The following is a 20613-nucleotide window of genomic DNA, read 5'->3' as shown; positions in this document are numbered from 1 at the left end:
AGACGCAAGAGGGAAGAGATATGGGGACATATGTATATGTATAACTGATTCACTTTGTTATAAAGCAGAAACTAACACAGTATTGTAAAGCAATTATACTCCAATAAAGATGTTTTAAAAGAAAAAAAGGAAAGAGCAGAATCTTGCTTAACAAATCAGGATGTAAAGAGACAAATGTTAAAGCTCATGGTGATAAAAGTAATTATAACCCCTTATCTGATGAGTCAAAAAATGTTTGTATTTTAATAGATATGAAAACTATTGGAATTCACCTGAATGGACAGAGTCTAGTCCTGCCTGAAATTCTCAGTGTATCCCATTTTCACCCTGGGTCTTCTGCCCTTCGAAGTCCAGACAGTATTGCCTGGAACTCCCATTCCACATCCTGTGGAATTTTAAAGCACTTCCTAGGCTTTTGCAAATTTCTGGAAGGCCTGTGGCTCTGAGTTCTCATTTCTCTGAGTTAATTCAGTTGATGGGTCATCTTACCGTACCCCACCTTTCTTGCTCCCTACTGCACCCGCTCAGACAGAACTCATCTCCAGTGCCGAACTCAGCACACACTCCCCAAACACACCATCCCCCCTTAGACTGTGTGCCTGTCAAGCCCTTGGTGAAGATAAAGGAGAGGTTGTAACACGCAACACGAACAACTTCAGAGCACACAGTGAACGTAGCAGTTAATTAAAGGACCTTTGATCACTGGGGCCTTTTTCTTGGGCCAATTCCCGTCGTATAGTATCCCAGCCTCCTCCCTACCCCTCAGTAGCCCTTCTCCCTGCATCCTGTCTTATCTTGCTCATCATCTCCTTCCTCCCAGATGGTCCTATATTGTTCATACTGAGTTACACAGAGCAGTTCAGCTCTCTTGAGTCCATACTCCCCAAATCAATTCCAGCTCTCCCTTTGCATCTCAAAACCAAGCAAACCAAAAAGCCTTTAATTTAACTGGATTTACATGTCTAGGAGGCAGTTATTGTTGTTCATAGCAATTTATTTTCCTCTCATCCATCTGTATAAACTTTGTTCATTCCTTTAAAAAGACAGTTGTGAAATATAAGCCTGTATGTATGTGTGTATATATGCATATGTCTAAATCCATGTCTATAGCCACATGTCCAGTAAAAGAGCAGTTAGTTAAGTGGCTTCAAGTGCTTGGACTTCAGCTACAGGGCAGGTTAGACGCAGATGTGTCCAGTGCTCTGCCTTGGTTTCCAGTTTCCAGCTCTTTATCTCTAAATTGTTCAGCCTGACACTCAAGGGGTTCCTTCCATCCATTGCTCTACTAAGCAACCTCATCTTTCAGAGTCCATGTCTTACTTGGTCCCTCTGTACCTGGTCTGTATTTACAAAATGTGGTCGGGCATGGAGACCACAATTGACCGTTCCTTATTGGTCCGAGTGATGGCTCCTAGGTGCCTTCTTCGGTGTGTTATTATTTCTCTGGCTAGTATTTTAGACTCTATAAAAACAGTGATGATATACTTTCTTTAATCCCCCCAAACCTCCTGGGAGGCAGTAGATATTCCAAAATGTTGTCCACTGTTTCCCCAGATTCGTTTACTCCACAAATTCATTCACTCTGCAAACGTTCATTACCTGCTATGTGCTAAGAGGTGGGGATACAGCAGCAAACAAGAGAAAGTTCTTGCCTTCCCAGAGTTTATTTCTAGTTGGAGTGACGGTGGTGGAATATTTCAGTGCTGAATGTATGTTGGTGACACCAAGACAGCACACTCTAGTTTCATAAGGAGAGTATATTCCTTTTAGGGTTAAACACTGTAAACAGAAACAATGAAACGTTTTACCTAATGATGTTTTCTTCATCTCCTCAGCACACCACTAATTCTACCCACCTGCCGCATCTGCTCATCCATCACACGGTGACTTGAGTGTGGGTGCTGTGAAACCTTCCTTCTTTGGAATAATTCCGTCTGCAATGAAAAACAGTATTTTAGCTTTTAAAATTATAGCTCTGAAATGTGAATTTCCTCTTCATTCTCCTTGAGATGACCATATATATATATGTGATGAGGAAGAACAGTTGAAGACAGTATTTTACCATGTCTCATTCTAAATATAAACATGATGTTCCTCCATTCATTATAAAAACGCCACTCCAAGCCTTATGAATAAACTTTTCCATTTTAATACCTCTTGGTTATACTGTGCCCATTTTATGATGGGAAGCTTTGGCAAAGGCAGCAAGAAAAATAAGAAGTTAATGGAATTACAATAAAGTTATTTACTGAGAAAATCAGGCAGAAGGATTTCTTTTTCTACAAGCATTCAGCATCTCAGTAAGTGAATAAACACACACACACACACACACACACACATATATATATATATATCAGAAACAGTTTATTCTAAATATTACTTTCCTAGGTTATCCACTTAAGTCACCCTATGAGATTTATAGTTCAATCATAATACCAGTTCAGAGTGGGAAGAAAAAAGGCCATTTATCTAATCCAATTCCTTGAGAAAAAATACGTAGGCAATATTAAGAATCTTCAATTATCTAATTTAATAGAAGGGATGATTTATACTCTGTAATCAGTAACATGTGATACTGATTATTTCTAATCCCTTAGAAGAGATCCGACATTCTGCTTTTGGTCCTGTATAGCATGAAATCGTCATGTATATTTTACCAAAAGAAGTAACAAGAATAATGGCCCCTACAGTCTGCAATCATTTTATACTAACTTACTGCAACATGGTTTTGCCCTGGGGCAGAGAAGTAGGGATTTTCTCTACTTCAAAAGAATGAAAAATTATTATCACTCTATCCAGTACCATTATAGACTTCAGAGACTTTGGCATGAAATATTCAGAAAGTTTATTTTAGAATTCAATATTTTAAAAGCCTGCTTTAAAACTATTACAGTGATTAGTGGCTTTGTTACTTGGGCCAGTCCTTACTTTAAAAAGCCCTCTGTCATGGTTAATACCATTTGCTGTTTCAACAAAATATAATTTGCACCAACCCAATAAGGCAAATAAGGCATGTAATGCATTGTTTTAGAGTGCCCCCCAAAGAGGAATTGGGACCACAACTCATCAGTTATCTTTCAAACACACTCTTAAACACTGCTTTCACTGCTAGCAGTTGAATGTATTGCTTATGCCATGATTTTGTCCTTCTGCCATGTGTTATCTTAACCGGGTGGAATGGGTGCCATTTCTCTGCTCCCTGTTCAAGGAGCAATGCCCCTGTCTCAGTGGCTGTAGGGACACACACGGACAACCCAGCTAATGCCGCCCACACCCTCCGCTGACCAGCCAGAGGCTCACATCTTCACCTCTCTCCATAGGAGCCAGAAAAGCTTATCAGGTGTTTGTGAGGAATTAACCAAGCTTCTGAGGCCATGAATGAAGCCAGTGAAAACTTCCGGAGCTTGAGTTAGCTGCATGGGAATTGCAACACAACCGCTTCTCTCTGGACCATCCTATTTACATAGGGAGACATGTGGAATAGAGTATAGAGCCCTGGTTTGGGAATTTAACAATCATGATTTGAATTTCAAGTCCGGTTACTTACCAGCAACATGATCCTTCAGAAACCACTGAACCCCTTTAGGCTCAATGTCTGTAAAATGGACCCGTCCTGGCATCTGTGCACAGATTCGATAAGACAGGTGATGTAAAGACAGTGCGAGGCAGGGTGTCAGTCACTGTTCCCGTCATTATTATTTACTCCCTAAATGTTTTTCTTATCTCTTAATTCTTTATTCCACACTTCTGTTGTGTAATGTGTGAAAGGAAAATCAAAATGGAGTTGGTGTTGCTAAGAGAGTTCTCTAAAATGGAGCCAGGTGACCATTAAGGAAGTGTGACTTCTGCACATCAAAATCTTTTGTCCTGATGACGTCATCCAGAACACCTTCCAGAAATGCAAAATATTTACTGGACCCTTACCTTAAAACAACATGTGATTCCTCAAGGGCAAATCTTTTCTAACTTGAGTCAGAGTCAGTCACAAATTTCACCAGGCAACTTTTAACAACCCCGTGGCTTTTCGTCTCTTCCTCAGAACACTCTTTCGGGGATACCCGAATTTGTATCTCCCAAGTTGCAATTCTTCAGACCCTAAATAAACTCTTTTCTTCTTTGCAGCCTCCTGCATTGTTTTTTTGGTTGACAAATGCATGTATATTTATTGATATATCACAGAAAGAATTTGCAGGATGACTAGAAAAACCATCATTCCTGCCTTTTTTAATATAACCTGTGCATTTGATGACATTCCTTTAAATTTATTGAATATATTATTTCTGTAGGTTTTAATAAATAACTTTTCCTTTCCTTCACACCTTACGTATTATCAAGGAAAAAAAAAGATAAGCATCAACCTCAGCCTTCAAGTAGATAAAATAGGTGCCTCTCACACAGACATGAAAAGAAATGAAGATTCTGATGTGCTCTTGATGCTTAAGGTGAGACGAAACTAACCTGTAAATAACTTTCTGTTTCATTTTCCAGGGAAGTAGACCAAGACTCAGATGGTCACGTCAGCTTTAAAGACTTCGAATATGCCATGAACTATGGACAAAAGTAAGCCTAACTATTGTGTGCTGCTTTGGGCAACCTGTGGGGAGACCGAAATAGATTGTGATACAGTTAGATGTCAAATCCCACTCTACCGATGATGTCATGCTGCATACCTTCCCTTAAACTCTTCATCATGGTTCTCAGATGCTGACAATTGCTTGCACTGCCACTGGGATGGTCCCCAACCCCTCCTCTTTACTCTCAACCCCCGACTCGCCCCCAGCGCTGCCAACCAGGATGCTCCACTCATTTACTGGTCCTTTGCCACCCTACCCACAGCCTCCCTGATCCTCAGCAGTTCCTAGTGTCAGGAACTGCCAGTGGTACCAGTTTCCTTCACGCATTCAGCTTTGGTTGAACAAATAATAGCATGTACATGCAACTGAGTGTTGACTGCGTTCCAAGCAATGAGCAAGGCTTTTGGAAAACAAAGTTAAGACTTCTCTAAGACAGCGTATCCTTAGTAGTCATCAAAAATCATCGTCGCAAAAATGGCCCTAGGGCGCTGGCTGTGCAAGATGGAAAAACCAGATTGAGCTGACATTAGTGTAAGTCTTCTCCAGCTGCATACAGAGGAAGAACAGGGTGCAGTAAGGATATCGGAGGCAAAAGACTTACCCGCAGAACCCATTAGAATGGCCTGGGCCTGGGGTTCCTGCAGCAGAACAACAAGCCCTGGGCTGCCCGGTTGCCGTCTGCTGTACCCTCCCTGGTTCTGGGCGGCTCTGCCCTGCAACAAGAGCCTTAGCCATCTGTGTTCCCGTCCTCTGTTTTCTGCCCATCCATACCTGGGATCCGGGGACTGCTGTCCTAGAACAAAAACTGTGACCCTGGACATTCAGCACTTATTTTCAATAAATACTCATATCAATACTAATATTTTACCTGTAAATGTTCAGAATGCTAAACATTAACAGCACTGTGAAAACATCTAATATAATTCAAATTTTAAAAGTATTAAAGGTCAAGGAAGTATGTACATTTGTCAAAGAGAAACATTAAATAAGCATCCTTCTGACACAAAGTATTAGCAGATAAACTTAATAAGCTGTCATAAATCAGAGACGCCTAAAGAGACATAACAGCTAAATGTAATTTGGTGTTCTGGAGGGGATCCTGGAATAGAAGAAAGGACATTAGGCAAACACTAGTAAGGTATGGACTTCAGTTCATAATGCTGTATCAATATTGGTTCATTAATTGTGACAAATGTACCATACTCATAGGAAATGTTCATCATAGGGGAAGGTGAGTGAGTACATGGGAACTCTCTGTTCTATCTTCGCAATCTTTCTATAAACCTAAAACCATTCCAAAATAAAAAGGTTTTTTATTTAAAAACTATTCCAAAATAAAAAGACTTTATTAAAAAATAAAGTCTTATTCCAAAATTAGCATACTAGACACTATCTAACATGAAGAAAACTTTGAAAATCATTAAGAAGTACACATGACATATTATTTCAAGAACGAAGTGGATCCATGGTATCATTGAGCACCACGTGCGTTTTAGGACACATTGTTCTGGCTGATGAAAAGCCCTTTCTGACTTTGGGTAGAGTTTTATCCAGCAAGTATTTTCATCATAAATTGAAGAGTTGAGTCATTGGTCCTCATCTCAGTACGTAAGTGATACTGCTTTTAGATTTTTAAAATATAAAAATTGGAGTAATCTACCAACAAAATGCTTATATTTCAGTAATTGCCAGAATACCAAAACCTTGTACTGCAATCACTATTTGGACCTTATTTCTTCCTGTAAACATGACAAGAGAGAGGGAGAGGTCACGTCCTCCCGTTGAGTGGCAGGCAGGAGGCCAGTGTGGGAAGAGCTATTGGGCAGCTGCCTTGATCCGGGATTAGTCCAGGCTCTCTTCGGTCTCAGTGAGGTCTCAATGACAGAAACCTACCCAGACCAGCTTAGACAGAAAAGGAATTTACTAGAAAATACTGGGCTAGCTTACACAGTCCAACATAGGAAGGGCAGTGGTGCAGCTGGGTTTCCAGGAAGATAAGAACAAGCAACACAGACACCTCCGGACCCTGCCCCTGTCCCGTGGCCACCGCAGCCTCACACCATTCTAAAAAGGAATGGGCCCGTCATCTGTGCGAGCGCAAAGACCCTAGAAAGAGGCTTCAGTTGGCCCCTGGGTCAGTCAACTCTGATTCATCTTGAGGGTGTAGGCTTGGTCCCTAGGCACTCAGCCAGGTGTGCTGACGGCTGGTCACAGGAGGGGAAGTTGATAAGAGCTGGGCGGCCATCCCCTGTTCTTTTTGAGAAGAAAGCAGTATGACCTGGACCTTCTCTAGGAGGGAGAGCACCTTGAGGATTTGATGCTTTGGAGGGCCCAGGCTCTCAGGGCAGAGCACAGACCAAAAGAAGGGGCAGTGAGAAGCTGCTCATGTCACCTTTCCTCCTTACCACTCCTCCTACACTCAGTCCAAATCCTTGTCTTGTAAGCTTTGCCCCAGCTTCTCACTTCCAGGCCCCTGCCCCACCCTCGTCCCCAAGCCACATGATGCTGTCTGCAGTGTGACCCTGTTGGTCTCCCTTCAGTTGCATGGCCCAGGGATGGGCATCTATGCAAGCTGATCAGCTCGGTCTCTCCCCGTGGAAGACCTCGGGAGTGAGAGTGAGGGAGGCGGAACAGCGCTTCTCCGGCCGAATGAGTGGTTATGACTCAGGGGCGAGGGGCAGACGTGTTTGCCACCATCTGGCCTGGAAAACCAAGGCAGCTGGTTTGCAGTGAGAGCAGAAAATGAAACAGACACCAAGAGGGGAACAAGAGAGGAACTAGAGAAACCCATGGTACTGGATTTCTGATTAAAGCTTATACACAAGGCCCAGTCATAACCCTTTGGGTCCTATGAGGTAACTGTATCCTTCCAATAAATCTTTCTGCTCAAGCCAGCTGGAGTTGCTTTCTGTTATCTGAAACCAAGAGAACCCTAACTGTTACAAGCATAGAGCCAAGGACAGACACTAGGTAACATCAACATTTACTGGGGCGGCAGAGAAAAGAGTCTTCTAAATAGACTAAGAAGAAGCAGTCAAGATGGAAGAGGAAGCTGTCACCAGATCTCTCTCGCTGATACCTCTGCCTCTACCTGATCTTTCACTATGACCAGCTCCAGTCTTCCCCTGTGGCAACAGCTCTCTCTCGGAGATCACCAGTGATTTCCAGTGGCCAAACCCACGAGCCCCTCTCGGACCCCATCACACTTGTCCTTTCTCTTGGGTCCTTCTCTCTTTAGCCTCCATAGCACTGCTCTCTCGTGGTATTTCTGTGCCCATTCTTCCCTGACTCTCTTTTCCTGTATCTTCAACCATCTCGTAAGTGTTAGTATTCTCCAGGGTACTCTAATTGGCCACTCTTCTTTATTTATTTATTTTTTAATAAATTTATTTATTTATTTTTGGTTGCGTTGGGTCTTCGTTGCTGCATGTGGGCTTTCTCTAGGAGCGGCGAGCAAGGGCCACTCTTCATTGCGATGTGCAGGCTTCTCATTGCAGTGGCTTCTCTTGTTGCAGAGCACGGGCTCTAGGTGCACAAGCTTCAGTAGTTGTGGCATGCGGGCTTCAGTAGTTGTGGCACACGGGCTTAGTTGCTCCGCAGCATGTGGCATCTTCCCGGACCAGGACTTGAACCCGTGCCCCCTACATTGGCAGGCAGATTCTTAACCACTGCGCCACCAGGGGAGTCCTTGGCCACTCTTCTTGATCAACACATTCTCCAAGGATGATTTCATTCTCTCCCAAGACTTCAGCTGTCACCTTTATGGGTGTGACTCCACCAACCAAACTTTATCTTTCGTCTTGATCTCTGCTGCACCCAGACCTGTGTTTTCATTTGCCGGTTGGACGTTTTCACCTCAACCCAAGCTCACTGAACTAAAATCAGACTCATTGTTTTCTCTGATTTCCAAAATTGGCTTCTCATTCTGTGTTTTCTATTTCTGTTAATGGCATCCATCCCATCCCCCGCCCCAAGCTCTCATCTGAACCAGACACCTAGGAATTTCTTTCAAATCTCCCCTAGCCTCCTTCACTGTGACATCCAGTCAGTCACTGCATCCTTTGAGTCTGCATCTGCAAAAACTTTCATGACATTTCCTTCCATCCATCATGATCTCTCGGCCCATGTTCTTATTCCCACTCCCATCCGTCCATCGGTCCATATGTTCTTCTATTCATTGCTGTAAAGATGAGTAAAGGGTGTGGTGATAAGTAAGAAATAGACCCCACTGTCATGAAATTTAGTCCAGCATGTCAGTTATCTTCTCAAAGCACAAATAGAATTTTTTTTTCTCTGCTCAGAAGCTTTAATAGCCATCTTTACTATTGGGTCATGTCTAACCCTTAATGTGCCATTCAAAGCCCTCTACAGTCTTGTCTCCACTTGTCTGTTCAGCTTTATCTTTCACGACTACCTCTACCATACCATCCCACAACCAGGCAACTCACACACACACATACAAGTCCCTTAGCCTAAAAACACCAAAATAACAACTAGATCTTTGCCCCAAATAGAAATATTAACAAATAACCTTGGAATTCATATCTGATGAGGTAATAGGGAAATACACCATAAGATAAAATTCCATTTAAAAAAACATTGGGCCACCTTCATCCTAGTGAATTTGTTTTTTAATTTTTTTTGGAGTGTAGTTGCTTTACAATGTTGTGTTAGTTTCTGCTGTACAGCAAAGTGAATCAGCTATATGTATACATATATCCCTCTTTTTTGGATTTCCTTCCCATTTAGGTCACCACAGAGGATTGAGTAGCATTCCCTGTGCTATACAGTAGGTTCTCATTAGTTATCTATTTTAGGTATATTAGTGTCCTAATGAATATTTTTCCTTCCCCATTGTCACCTTCGGGGGGGAAAGGGGGGCTAATTTTGCTGGGTATTTTGTATTATTTTATTTTATTCTTGAAAATTGATGAGATAGACATTAGCATCCTCTCTTATAAATGAGGAAACCACCTCAGAGAGTCTAAGTAACGTGGCTCAGGCCAGGTGATGGCGATGGGTGGAGTGTCAGGGTGGAGATCCAAACCTGTCAGCCTGACTAAGCATAAATAACTGCTATCATGCTACATCACCTCCAGTGGGAAAATCATCTATGACACTGGTCCGTATTCTTTGGTCACACTTTGTTTTTGATCCAGAATGAGTTTATCCAGATTCATTGGCCATCCCAGGTCAAGCTTCTATCACATGGTAGGTATTAAATACTAATTCCCATCTTACACATCACCAAGCTTAATCCAAATTACATTGGGTTATTAATCAAATCCACTTTCAAAAGACAAAGATTTGCCACCAGAGACAATATCTTTTAAAATGTGCTGCCGGCTCTAAAGGCGGTTTTCAAAGAGGATTTCTAGAAATGCTCTGAACAATGGAGGCATTTTTGAAATAGATGTGCATCCTTATTGGGCAACACTCACTTATGTGTGTAAATTCTAAACAGCAGTTTTCAACAGTCACGGTACTTGGGGTTCACGCTTCACTTACGGAATTTTAATTTCGGGTTAATAAAAACAGTTGCTTTCCTTTTTCTTGTAACTTTTGAGAAATCTGTTTAGAACTGTGGAATTAGACAGTTAAAACCCACACAAATGGAAATGTAATGGCATTAGGGATAGCAGCTCACAAAGTGACCTTTCTTACAAAACAAATTTAAATTGGCTTGGCCACGTGGATTCAAAAGTGGCTGAAAACAGTTTAACATAATAAAATATGGAGTTCAATCTAAATTTCTCTTCGATTGCTAAATTGGTAAAATGCTCAGAAGGGTGAATCAAAAAGAACATTACCCTAACTTCACAGAAAATGCAGATTAATTTATATGAAAACATAAACTGAAATCCAAATATACTCCTTATTTTATGATTTACTGATCCTTGGCAGGGAAAGAAAACTTCAAAGGAGAACAAAGCAGTTAGGTTTGCTGTAGTATATTAATTAGGAAGAACAATTTCAATAATATTAAATTTTTACAGAAAAACTGACCAAGGGTCTGGAAGTACATCGCAAGTATTATAATAATAGTCACTGTAAAGTAGAAGCCAGGTTTGGTCATCTTCTTTGTTTTAAAGAAGGAAGCCAACCTTGACTTTAAATGATGTTTCTAAGGTTAAACATGCCAGAAATAGTGCTTGAGTCAACTTCTTTACCAAGCATTCTCTACTGCTACTTATATTGGACTGCTTATGGGATGAGGTTTATTCATTGTCTTTCTTTTTTCCCCCTTTTTCCCTTCCCTCCCTTCCTCCCTCCTTCCTTCCTTTCTTTCTTCCTTCCTTTCCTCCCTCCCTCCCGCCCTTCCTGCCTTTGTTTCTACTATCCCTATCACATCCATAGATAGAATTACATACACTGAGCCATCCAGGGTTCTATCTGACCTGCTTTTTAACTGATGTCCTTGTGTCAACAGATTCCACCCGCCCCCCACTACAAATAGAAACCAAAATTCCAGCATACTTCATGTATTTTATCAAATATGAAAACCTCTTGGCCATTATCTCTTCAAACACTTCTTTTATGACATCCCTGAAGAGAATGTCCTCTCAGAATCCAGTTACACGTATGTTATGCCGACGATGTTATCTGACATCTCTCTCATTCTCTGTTCTCCTCCTCCCCCTCTTCCTCCCTCAGTTTAACTTTCGGTTCAGTAATTTCTACTCACTCACTGCTGGTGGGAATGCAAAATGGCACAGCCACTTCCAAAGACAGTTGGGCAGTTTCTTACAAAGCTAAGCATAGTCTTACCAAATGACCCAGCATGGGGCTTCCCTGGTGGCGCAGTGGTTGAGAATCTGCCTGCTAATGCAGGGGACACGGGTTCGAGCCCTGGTCTGGGAGGATCCCACATGCCGTGGAGCAACTAGGCCCGTGAGCCACAACTACTGAGCCTGCGCATCTGGAGCCTGTGCTCCGCAACAAGAGAGGCCGCGATAGTTAGAGGCCCGCGCACCGCGATGAAGAGTGGCTTCGCTTGCCACAACTAGAGAAAGCCCTCGCACAGAAACGAAGACGCAACACAGCAAAAATAAATAAATAAACTAATAAACTCCTACCCCCAACATCTTAAAAATATACCCATCTCTGCCATTTAGTCAGTTTCTTAGACAACCTATTTGAAAAAAAAAAAAAAAATGATCCAGCAATCATGAACCTACATATTTACTCAACTGATTTGAAAACTTCTCTCCACAAAAAAAATCTGCCCAAGAATGTTAATAGCAGCTTTATTCATCATCACCCAAAACTGGAAGCAGCCAAGATGTCCTTCATGAGATGAGTGTATAAACAAAATGTGATACAACCATACAATGGAATTATTATCCAGTGATTAAAAGAAATGAGCTGTTGACCCACAAAAACACATGGGTGTGGGCTTCCCTGGTGGCGAAGTGGTTGAGAGTCTGCCTGCCGATGCAGGGGACACGGGTTCGTGCCCCTGTCCGGGAAGATCCCACATGCCGCGGAGCGGCTGGGCCCGTGAGCCATGGCCACTGAGCCTGCGCGTCCGGAGCCTGTGTCCCGCAAAGGGAGAGGCCACAACAGTGAGAGGCCCGTGTACCACCAAAAAAAAAAAAACAAACAAACACATGGGTGAATCTTAAATGCATATTTCTAAGTGAAAGAAGCCAGTGTGAAAAGGCTACATTCTGTATGGTACCAATATGACATTCTGGAAAAAGCAAAACTATAGTGATGACTAAAAGACCAGTGATTATCAAGGGTTTTTTGTGGTGGAGGAGGGTTGAATAGGTAAAGCACAGGGAATTTTTTTTTTTTTTTTTAGTGTGGTAAAATATGCAAGATGAGCCAGAAAGTGAGGAAGTGCTCAAAAAGCAAAGCAAAACAAAATTTAAAAAAAAAAACAACTTACATTGGTAGGGGTATATCAAAGGGACACAAGAACCAATAGAAAGAACTCCAAGTGGCCAAAGCTGGAACAATTTGAGTAACAAAATAAAGTAGTATTGGATTATAATTCAAAGTATAAAATAAATATCCATGAGTCCACACTGACTCAAATAAATGGTTGAATAAATAAATGGCAGAGTTGAGACACATCTCCTTTGCAGAAGAATTCCAAATGATTTACGTAGGTACTCTGCCTTCAAAGAGGTGGGGCATAACTCTCCATTCCTTAAGTGTGGGCTGCATATAGTGACTTCTTCCAGTGAGTGCTGTATAGAAGGGAGACATAGAGTAACAGTGGTGAAACCTGACAAATACTACTTGAGCCAGGTGATCAAGGTCAATATCAACAGTGATAAATCTTGTTGATACTATATAGTACCCTTATGTATGTGATGAAAATGACCCTCAGCCTCTCTGGCTTTCCTCCTCAAACCCCACAACCTCAGTCCAATCCTGAGAAAAACAGCAGACAAGTCCTAATTCAGAGACATTCTACAAAATACCTGACCAGCACTTCTCAAAACTGTCAAGGTCAAAAACAAGGAATGCCTGAGAAATGTCACAGCCAAGAGGAGCCTAAGGAGACATGACAGCTAAATGTAATGTGATAGCTGGGATGGGATGCTGGAAAAGGAAAAATACATTAGATAAAAACCCTGGAAAACTGAATAAAGCATGGGCTTTGGTTAATAGTAATGTCAAAATTGTTTCATTAATTATAACAAATGTAGGATGCTAATGTAAAATGTTAATAATAGGTGAAACTGGATTTGAGGTGTATGGGAAATCTGTACTATCTTCACAATTTTTTTTTTTGTAAATCTAAAACTGTTCTAAAATAAAAGTTTATTTTAAAATTTTCAGGTGTTACTGTATGGTGGAAATTATATCCCTTGCCACTCTAAATTTATAATATAAGTCTAGATGTGAATTAAAAATATATAAAGAGGTTATATATAGCTTTTCAAAATAATGTTATAGGATACATTAGCAAAAAATGGAAAACCACCACTTAATGGCAACTTTATAGGACTCTGAACTCTCAACAGTGTCCCATTGGGGTCAGGCTTTTGCCATTGGGAAGTATGCTCACAACCTGTTATATGGGTTGGTTTCTGACAAAGAAGAGACCTCATATATCTGCTTTTGAATTGCATTTGGGGAACCTCAAAAAACAAACAAACAAAAGTGCCTAGCTTTCCTATAATACTGCTTGCAATATACATTTCAAAGGAGGAAATCCCTTAGCTTTGGACCTATCGAAATGAAAGCCCTTTGCATGTCTTTTGAACTTCATAATTCCTACAGCACTGAGAAAACCCACAGGTATGGTTCCTAGATTCTCCCTGTGGCCAGTCTCAGAAGGCCTGTTAATATGTTAATATAGCCAAACATGGAAACAACCTCAGTGTCCATCGATGGATGAGTGGATAAAGAAAATATGAAATATATCTGTATCTGTACCCATACAATGGAATATTATTCAGCCATAAAAAAAGAAGAAAAGCTGCCACTTGTGACAATATAGATGGATCTTGAGGGCACTATGCTAAGTGAAATAAATCGTACAGAGAAAGACAAATACTGTACTGATTTTCAGCCTTTTTTCTTTTCTAATACTTATATTTAAGACTATAAGTGTCATCTAAGCCCTGCTTTAGCTGCATCTCACAAGTTTTGGTATGTCTTGTCTTCATTAATATTTTGTTCAAAATATTTTCTAATTTCTGTTGTACTTTCTTCTTTGACACATGGGCTGTACAGAAATGAGTTGTTAAATTTTCAAAGGACGTGGCATTTCTAGTTTTTGTTATTGATTTCTAGCTAATTCCACTTGTCAGAGGACTTATTTTTAATGTTTTCAAATCCTTGAATTAATTCTCTTTTAAGCCCTTCAGTTCTCCAGTGAACAAATACATCTTCCCATGTATTTAAATAAATTTTAAGTATAATTAAGTAAACTCTATAATCTGATGTCTTAAGTCTCTTGAATGTTTCAATAGTATTTGTAAACTCAAATTTCAACTCAAAATCGTAAGTCTAAAACAACTTGTATTTTTAAAAAATATTTATTTATTTATTAATTTTGGCTGTGTTGGGTCTTAGTGGCCGCATGCGGGATCTTTCCTCGTGGTGTGTGGGCTCTTCGTTGAGGCACACAAGCTTCTCTCTAGTTGTGGCGTGCGGGCTCCGGAGTGCGCGGGCTCAGTAGTTGCGGTGCTCGGGCTCTCTAGTTGTGGCATGCGGGCTTAGTTGCCCTGCAGCATGTGGTATCTTAGTTCCCCGACCAGGGCTCGAACCTGTGTCCCCTGCATTGGAAGGCAGATTCTTAACCACTGGACCACCAGGGAAGTCCCCCAACTTGTATTTTAAATTGGAATCACAAAGTGAATCTGTTAATCAGTCTAAAGCTGTGCTGTCTAAAGTCGCCAGCACATGTGACTACTTAAATTTAATTTTAATGAATCAAAATTAAATAAAGTTAAAAATTCAGTTCCTCACTGGATAGCCATATCCAGTAGTCATATTTCAAGTGTTCGATAACTACCTATGATTGGTGGCCGCCATGTTGAACCACGACAAAGAGAACATTTCCATCATTTCACAGAGTTCTGTTGGACAGCACTCCCTAGACACTCCTGTTGGCCACCCTGGGGCCCTGATCCTGGTCCAGTCAGGTGACAGAATCCTGTGGTGATTTATGCGAACATCATCCCACACAAAGGAGCTACTGTGGGGACTCCTTAGAAAGGGATTAAGGGAGATAAAAACATTCTGAGGCAAACTCCTGCTCACCCTTCAAGGCCCCATGCCAACCTCACGTCCTGTGTGACAACTAACTCCTAACCCCTTAGGAGATGAGTCATACTTTCTTCTGGACGCACTCCCACAGCAGTCACTTCAGAGCTCTCCTCACACTGTAGCGTGGTCGGTACACTTCCAGTTCCGCCTCCAGCTTTGGGCTATGAGCTTCCCGAAGCCAGGACCATTTTTTATCTTTGCGTCTTTAGTGTCTGGCACCGTGCCTGCGCATGGCAGCTTTGCATACATTGACGAATGAGAGGGAAGTTTCTCTGAGAGGCAGAGCTAAGAATCCGAAGATGTGAATTCCCCTCTCCACTCAGTGTTTGAATTATGTTCCTTGGCAGGTCAAACGCTTTTCTTGGGCCTCAGTTTCCTCTTCCTCATCAATTTCAAGGAGGAGGTTGACTTAGATAAGATTGCTCATTGCCTGTTAGACGTAAATAAGTTTTATATGAACAAAGGGTGCCGTGGCCAAGGAAGCTCGGGAAATACTTGGTCAAACGTGACAAATGGGTGTTTTCTTACTGTAGGAGTTCACAGAAACTTTAAAATGCTGAAGTTCTTTATGGCACTCCAAGGAATGGGTAGAATGCAGAGTTTCTCAGACTTATTTGATGGACCATGTAATTGTGTGTGTGTGTGTGTGTGTGTGTGTGTGTGTGTGTGTGTGTGTGTGATGTGCACGTGAGGATATAGAGAGTGTGTGTGTGTGTGTGTGTGTGTGTGTGTGTGTGTGTGTGATGTGCACGTGAGGATATAGAGAGAGCCGTCTTAAAGAACTAATGTTCCATGGATTATACTTTGGGAAATGATTGATTAGCTGTCTCTAAGCGATCTTCCAGTTCGATGCTTTTATGTCTTATGAACATGCTGCCATCTTACCATCCCTGGTACTTAACTTGACTAGTGGTGTGACTGTAAACTCATAAGCCACACGGTTAACCTTCCACTCCTTCTGCCGCTGCTTCCTCATCTCCCCTTGCACCCCTGCCCCACCCAAGTGAAGACACTGAACAGCTCAACTTGAAACACCCGGAAGGAAGGGCCTGGATGCACCCACTTAACTTCAGACCTCAGACAGTGAGGTCACATCAGAGCTGATCTAAGAGCAGCTGCCTTGAAAACTGAAGCATAGACAGAATGATTTTGTTTTAATTTAAATTGAGTTTCTCAGCTCTATCATGTTTCTTTCATGGTATCATGGAGGTAACTGTTTAATATATCTAATCTTAGCCATAACTTAATATACCGGGCTTTCATGCCCAGGAATTGTTAAAGCAGCAACAGATTATTAATGTTATGTTAATAAGAAAGCAATAATGAAATATTATACAGAGTTCCTATTCCATATATTAGTAATGAAGACCTTTTGTGTTTTTGTGGACCTGATACTTTACACTGTGATTGCCAAAAAGATTAGAAAATGTTTTTGCCTTCTTAGCAAAAAGGCCCCAGATTAGGCTACGTGACTAGAAAATATTTGCAACAGGTAACAAAAATGGCCGTGGGCATTGTGAGACAGGAGGCAATGAACTTATTTTAATCTGAGGTGCCAGGAATAGCAACATTCTTGTTGCTCAGGAGTGAAAAGGTTTATCAGCTGCCTTGGAAATACAAAGTAGAAAGCAACAGTGTTACCACAAAGCTCAGTTCTGTGATAAATTTTCACAGGGACTGGAACTTACCAGCGTTGATGGTAGAAACCAGTGTTTAGTATATGCCTGCCATTGGCTGACACTGCTGTCAGCACTTCACATGCACTATCACAGATAATTCTTGTGGCAACTCTAAGACAGGGGCATTATCCTTATTGTCAAGATGGGGAATAAGCAGAGGAGTGAAGGTCAGTGGCAGACCTGGGATTTGAACCTGCACAGGCAGCCTGTCTTCTGAGCCCGCCCTTATAACCACAACGCTGATAATGGAGACCCCTGGCCTTTCAGGTCTGAGCTCTGGGTTAGGGGAGGCACCGCCGGCCTCTGGCCTATCCAGAAGAGCTTCACGTATTTCCACTAACGCACTCGTTTGCCTGCACCTCCAAGGTTACCTCGGGTCTCACAGTGACCCCATGGGCAGACTGTGATTTGGTATGGGTGTAGCAGGCCAGACAGATCTCCCATCACTCTGCGACTCTCCAATGGAGGTGACCACAGTCACACGCTCATCAGAAAGTCCACTTGGTTCTTCATGGAGCCAATATCACCTGAGGACTGGTGACTTGTAAACACGTACACATACACACACCCGACCTCTCCTCCTTCCCCACACCCACACACGTCCTCCAGCCCAGCGGTCAGCCCTGCACTGCCCTCAGTCGTGTGGTTCTCTCTGCACTCCCAACAATTTCTTGAAGGAGACAGGCCTCCTCTGTGCTCTGTTGGCCTTTGTTCCAAGAACATGGGCTGCGTGTTCATCCCCTCCTGTGCCCAGTCTTATACTCAGGTGGGTGAGATGCACCTGGGTGTGAGGCCCCCTCACATCATGAGGAGGAAGAGTTTGTGTAACCTGTGGATTCCAAGACCCCAAACTTCATGTCGCCATCTTGGCTTCTTCCTCCACCATCGTTGGGCTTTGGCCAGACACATAGAAATTCTGAAAAGCAAAATGCCATTTTCTTCAATCACGTGACTTTTGAAAATGGGAGAAATAATACAATGTTGACTTAGCCAATGCCCTTTCTGTGCAGATACGAGGTTCATTGTAACTGTGATTTAAATACTAATTATATGCCAGCTTTAGTTTAAAGTTTTTTGTGTTTGTTCTTTTGCAGAAGCAGTCAGGGGAGTGACTAAAAGCTTATTCATTCCCAGGGTTTTTATTTTGGAAATGAACATGCTGGCACAATTTTAATTGGGTTTTAGTTGTTGTTGTTTTAATTCTCACAGTGATGGCTTGGCTATGTCTTCTGGGACTGCAGAGGGAAACTGGCATCTGGTGTTTGAGGATTCCAGGGATTTGCACCATATTTATGTGTAATAACTCTACAGTAAATAAACAGAATGAATAATTAAGTGAATAATGAGTTTCTCAGAAAAGAAGACTCCTCTTAAAACTGCAACAGAAATTCTCACGTGTGTCCCACCCTCCCTCCTGTGTGGTGATTCCACGCTGCTGTCACTGTCATTGTCCCGTGGAAACCAGCAAGGACATTTTCCAAGCGGAAATCAAGCATACCGTTAATCAAGCATGCCATTTGTATCATGATTTGATACAAACAAGATATTTTCTTCCAATTGCAAGGATGTTGGATTTAAGTCTCTTAGAATTATCTGTTTTTTACCCTAGAGATAGTTATTTGCCTCTTTAAAAATAAAATCCATGAGATTAAATTTCACTGAACAGTGTTGCTCTGAGGGAGTAAAAACTTGAAATTCCAGGAATTTGCTGTATCTAGTGAAATTACATAAATGCGTGTTAATACTCATATTAGCCAGGACAAGGTACCCTTGCTTCCAGATGCAGCGCAGGCCCAAAGTGAATCTTTCCAAAGGTAAAACCACTGTATAATTACTGTTTCTTCTCCACGTGTGTTCATCCACTCACTCATATGTTTTTACTTGTCTATTCATTCATTCATGCCCCAGGTATTTACTGAGCACCTACTATATGCCAGGCACCATGCCAGGCTCTGACGATACCATGGTGGGCAAAACCAGACCCAGTTCCTGTCCTTAAAGAGCTTGCATTCTTATCAGGGAGATAGCAGTCAAATAATGAAATGAAAGTTAAGTTGCAACTAATTTTGACAACTAACTTTAACTGTGACAGTTTCTATGAAAGAAAGGGTTAGTCTCCTCAGGCTGCCATAACAAAATACTGCAAACCGGGTGGCCTAAAAAGCAGGGATTTATTGCCTCACAATTCCGGAGACTAGAAGTCCAAGATCAAGGTTTTAGCAGATTTAGTTTCCTCTGAGGCCTCTGCCCTTGGCTTGCAGATGGCAGACTTCTCATCGTGTCCTCACATGGTCTTTCCTCTGGGTGCATGCATGTCTGTGTCCAAATCTCCTCTTCTTACAAGGACACCAGTCGGATTGGATTAGGGTCCACCCTAACAGCCTCATTTTAACTTAATCACCTCTTTAAAGGCCCTATCTCCAAACAGTCACATTCTGAGTACTGGGAGTTAGAGCTTCAACGTATGAATTCTGGGGGACACGATTCAGCCATAACAGAGAGTCATCTGGTTCAGATGGAGATGTTAATGGGGAAGGGTCAGACATTAATGGGTATCCAAGCGGGGACATAGGGTGGGCTTGCTGAGGATTAAATGGGAATCTAAAGGATGATTAAGAGCTAACTAAACACAGTGGAGGGGAAGGGCATTCCAGGAAGAGGGAAGGGCACTGCCGAGCCTCCCGGTGGGAGGGGCATGCCAGGGAGCAGAGACCAAGGGGAGGCAACCACGGTGACTGAGGAGCTGTGAGACACGGCCTGGGGCTAGGATGACACTGAGATTGTCAGTGGGGACAGCCAGGCCATGCAGGGCCCTCTAAACCAGGGCAGGGAATTTTGTCTTTTTCTCGAGAGCAATGGGAGACCATCGGAGGTTTTTAGTGAGGGCAGAGGTGGAATGACCAGATTTGCCTTTGGAAATTATCAGTCTGGCTGCAGGTGGACGACGGATGTGAGGGGTTCTGGAGTGCATTCTGGAAGAGTGTTGGATACAGGAGAATGCTGCAGACATCCAAGCAAGAAATGAAAGTGGCTTGTATTCAGGAGGTGGGGTGGGATCAGAAAGAAATAAGTAGATCTGATAGATCAATGGGGACAGTGGGTTAAATTTGGTGGCACTGGATGGCAAGAGTGGATATGCTGGGCACTGGGTGAGGGAGAAGATGACAAGGCTGTCTCCTCACCTGGGGATGTCTGCCTTCTATAACTGGGTTACCTAGGTGCAAGTCAGTGGGATGGAGAGCATCAGAAGAGGCTCATGTTAGAATTGACTTTTGATCATATTGACATCAGTAGACACCAAAGGCCCCATGGGTCCTCAGCACAGATACCTCTTTCCCCTGCACATGCTGTTCTGCCTTGAACACTCTTTCCTGCTTATGCTTCACCACCCACCCACCCACCCATCAAGGCTCAACCCAAGGGTCAACTTCCTCAGCAGCAAGGCCTTTCTGAACTCCCCAGACTGGGCTACATGTCCCTTTTACATACTCTTGTAACACCTATACTTTTTCTTCAAAGCAGTTGTTAATGGTTAAAATTACATAGTTATGTGTTTAAATTCTGTTTCTCCCACTAGAATATAAAGCTTGTGAAGGTCAAGAGCATTTCTGCCTAATTAGCGCAGC

General features: G+C 42.3%; 1 protein-coding gene across 5 annotated transcripts in view; it reads left to right on the top strand.

The window, feature by feature from the left end:
* EFCAB11 (EF-hand calcium binding domain 11) overlaps positions 1 to 20613 on the top strand; it is a 251543-nt gene that overhangs the window by 149685 nt on the left and 81245 nt on the right. For 4 of the 5 annotated variants that reach the window (XR_003682138.2, XR_003682140.2, XR_003682139.2 and 1 more), the window contains exon 6: positions 4489 to 4560. Coding sequence is in view for 2 of the 5 variants with exons in the window: in XM_007126962.4 (XP_007127024.3) it covers positions 4489 to 4560 (72 nt within the window). In the remaining 3 variants the exon portion in view is untranslated. Of the gene's footprint in view, positions 1 to 4488; positions 4561 to 4836; positions 10911 to 20613 lie in introns of those variants that run through there. The other variant, XM_055088679.1, reaches the window with a different exon arrangement.

This window comes from Physeter macrocephalus, chromosome 11 (genome assembly GCF_002837175.3).
Source record: "Physeter macrocephalus isolate SW-GA chromosome 11, ASM283717v5, whole genome shotgun sequence".
NCBI classification, from domain to species: Eukaryota; Metazoa; Chordata; class Mammalia; order Artiodactyla; family Physeteridae; genus Physeter; species Physeter macrocephalus.
Note: the sequence above shows the minus strand (reverse complement) of the source record. Positions and strands in the feature narration are given on the sequence as shown.